This window comes from Nicrophorus vespilloides, unplaced genomic scaffold (genome assembly GCF_001412225.1).
Source record: "Nicrophorus vespilloides isolate i.1.1-1 unplaced genomic scaffold, Nicve_v1.0, whole genome shotgun sequence".
NCBI classification, from domain to species: Eukaryota; Metazoa; Arthropoda; class Insecta; order Coleoptera; family Silphidae; genus Nicrophorus; species Nicrophorus vespilloides.
Genome location: NW_017099578.1, coordinates 68,463 through 71,182, shown reverse-complemented (window position 1 = coordinate 71,182; position 2,720 = coordinate 68,463). Strand labels below are relative to the sequence as shown.

General features: G+C 35.9%; 1 protein-coding gene across 1 annotated transcript; it reads right to left on the bottom strand.

Moving 5' to 3' along the window:
• Positions 1-761: 761 nt before the first annotated feature.
• Positions 762-1,590, bottom strand: LOC108564808 (sterile alpha motif domain-containing protein 5-like). Its single transcript, XM_017923950.1, has one exon. The coding sequence runs from the start codon at positions 1,490-1,492 to the stop codon at positions 872-874; it is 621 nt and encodes a 206-aa protein (XP_017779439.1). The 5' UTR covers positions 1,493-1,590; the 3' UTR covers positions 762-871.
• Positions 1,591-2,720: the final 1,130 nt, after the last annotated feature.

The following is a 2,720-nucleotide window of genomic DNA, read 5'->3' as shown; positions in this document are numbered from 1 at the left end:
TAATCCGTCCAAGAAAGGCAATGCCTTCAATGCCATCAAAAACGAGGTATAAATGGCATTTAATAATCCTATTCTTTATGGATTTTGATGCATAAACATCGTATAGTCTGTATATGAATGAAGTCTAGTTTAAAATTTAATGATAAAATTAGGAGAGGAAAGATTTCATTATTTTCTTTGCTAAATATGATAATGTATACTTTAATTTTTAAAAGATTTTTGAAAATAATTTGCTTCAAGTTGTGATTGAATATATTAATTGATTTCTTGTTTTTATATATAAAACTAAAAGTAATTACTTGTCTTAGTTTGTTATATAAGAAATGCTATTTATAGCTTTAATTGATTAAGGTGAGACAAAAAGAGAAATACTTAAAACTTCATTTCTATATGAATCGAATGACGAAACGGAAATCATTACATTTCAGCTTCAATAGGATCAATTATCATATTTGATTAAATATAAATTTATATATTAATGGATAAAATTCATTTGATGTATTTTTTTATGAAATATACGAAAAGCAATAATTTAACAAATATAATGTATTTGGTATGTGACTGCATGTGGGCAATAAATTATTATTAATAATGTACGCGGCATATTTGCCTTGTAACGATATCAATAAATATTGTAATGATTACTTGGAAATAATTGCGAGAGTAAATAAAGAAAAAACGAGTTAGGAATTTCCGATCTGTTTTAATAATTGAAGGGACGAGAATGGAGGAGGTAGATCATTTCTGAGGGGATCGGACGTATAATTAAGTTAAGGAGATTGTAATTTTAGCTAATATTGATGTGTGATGAATGGCAAGTCAAATTCAATTAGATTTTACGGGGCAACGACGATGTAAGTTTCAGGATGAATTAGTTATAGGAGAATGCGAGTTGTGTGTTTTGTGTGCATGTGAATGGATGTAGTTGGAGGGCGTTGTTGCATGCACGTGGTTGAATGGCCAGTTCACTCACCGGAGTCGAATACGGTTGACAGGTGAGCCTAATGCCGTCCTGAGCTAATTTGTCCCGCAAGAGCATCTTGAGCTGCATCCTCGGTATCTTGACGAGCTCCGCTTTTCCCTCTTCGTACTCATCCAGATACTTGGCGACCTCCTGGCCGCTCTCCGCCGAAGAAGATGCGGCCGGAGAGACGGCGGCGATCCGGCTGGAGGTCGCCTCCTTGTCCGAGCATCGTCCCGAAGAGGTCCTCGAGGACCGAGCACTCACATTGTCACACAAACACTCCTCGTGCACGGCAACACTCTCCTCCAACGAGAAATACACCGACGCTGCTCCTTCCTCACGGAGGGTTCTCACAGACTGCAGGAGTCGGCTCCGGTGGTTCGGATTGAACACGCCGATGGCATCGAGATCCGGATCTCCAACCTGCTTGCAGATCTCCAAATCGTCGTAGCCGTTATCAATGAAACTGTCCGCGTACTGTCCCAGATGCAAGGATCTGAGCCACTCCGCCACGATGTTCCCGGCCATGGTCTCTGCCTTCGCAACGAGCCGCACGTACCAACCGCTGGTTTGATGCAGTCTGAAGACCAGGTTCTACCATACACAGTTACGAACATGCACAAACGCGTTTGAAAGGCCTCTTCGGTGGCGCGCGCTCCACGCATCCAGACTTCGTGCGCACCGTCGACCCTCCCGACTGATCCACGGAAAAGTCCGATTTTCCACTATTCTACCTACCTACCACTTGCATAAACTTATAACTGGATGTACCATCCATCCCCTCACGGACGAAGCGCATTCACTCGTACACACTCACATACGACCCTCACTAATTTTCAATTTAACCCAAACGTAAATCCATCGTAATCTATATATTATTATTATTACTAAATCGTTTGATTCACAAAGATTCTTATTTTTACATATTTGTTCTAATCAAATATATTTGAACCTCGGTCATAAAACATAGTTCATTCGAAAACTGAACCATTCTATTATATCTTACTTATTCCAATTACCAGATTTCTGATTGAGAATTAGTCCAGTTTCAAATAGTCCGGGATATTAGCATAATGTGTATTACTGTATAACAATTATAATATGTAGCTCTTGTAAAGTATAATTAATCTGAGATTTTAAAATTAATAAGATAAAAATTCTATCATTCAAATATAGTAATGAAAAATTATCATATATTAATGTAATAACAGCATAATTACAGAATTCAACAATACTATACAACAAAGTGAGCAATTTAGAACATATATATTGTAATTAATGAATCTAATAACGACAACGAAATAACATACTTCAGAATATAGATGAAAAATGTAATTACGGTAATATTTACAGAGGATATATGAACGATTTGTACGCAGGTTTATTTGCGTCTTCAAAGAGCAGGAAATGATACATTTTGGGTTTAGGAACAACAAAGCAAATATATACACCTATACATACACCCTATATCTTAGGGTGCGGATGTTTGAAGCCATTGGGTCAATTCTGAGGAAGGATACTGGGTTCAATAGAAAGGCAATAAATTGAAATTAATGGATATTTGTCAGCAAGAGATAATTTTGAGTTTAACACTTTATGAACTACAATACTTAACATATATATTTGCATATAATAATAAAAAACATCAATTAGTTAAAATAAATAAGTTTTTCGAATGAGTTTCGTATAAAATGAAAATTTAATATATAATCGATTTACAATGCTATCAAAATATTAAAGAAGAGAATTTATAATT

What these genes read in the sequence shown, in the direction of transcription:
- LOC108564808 (XM_017923950.1), bottom strand. Translation starts at nt 1,492, where the DNA reads ATGGCCGGGAACATCGTGGCGGAGTGGCTCAGATCCTTGCATCTGGGA.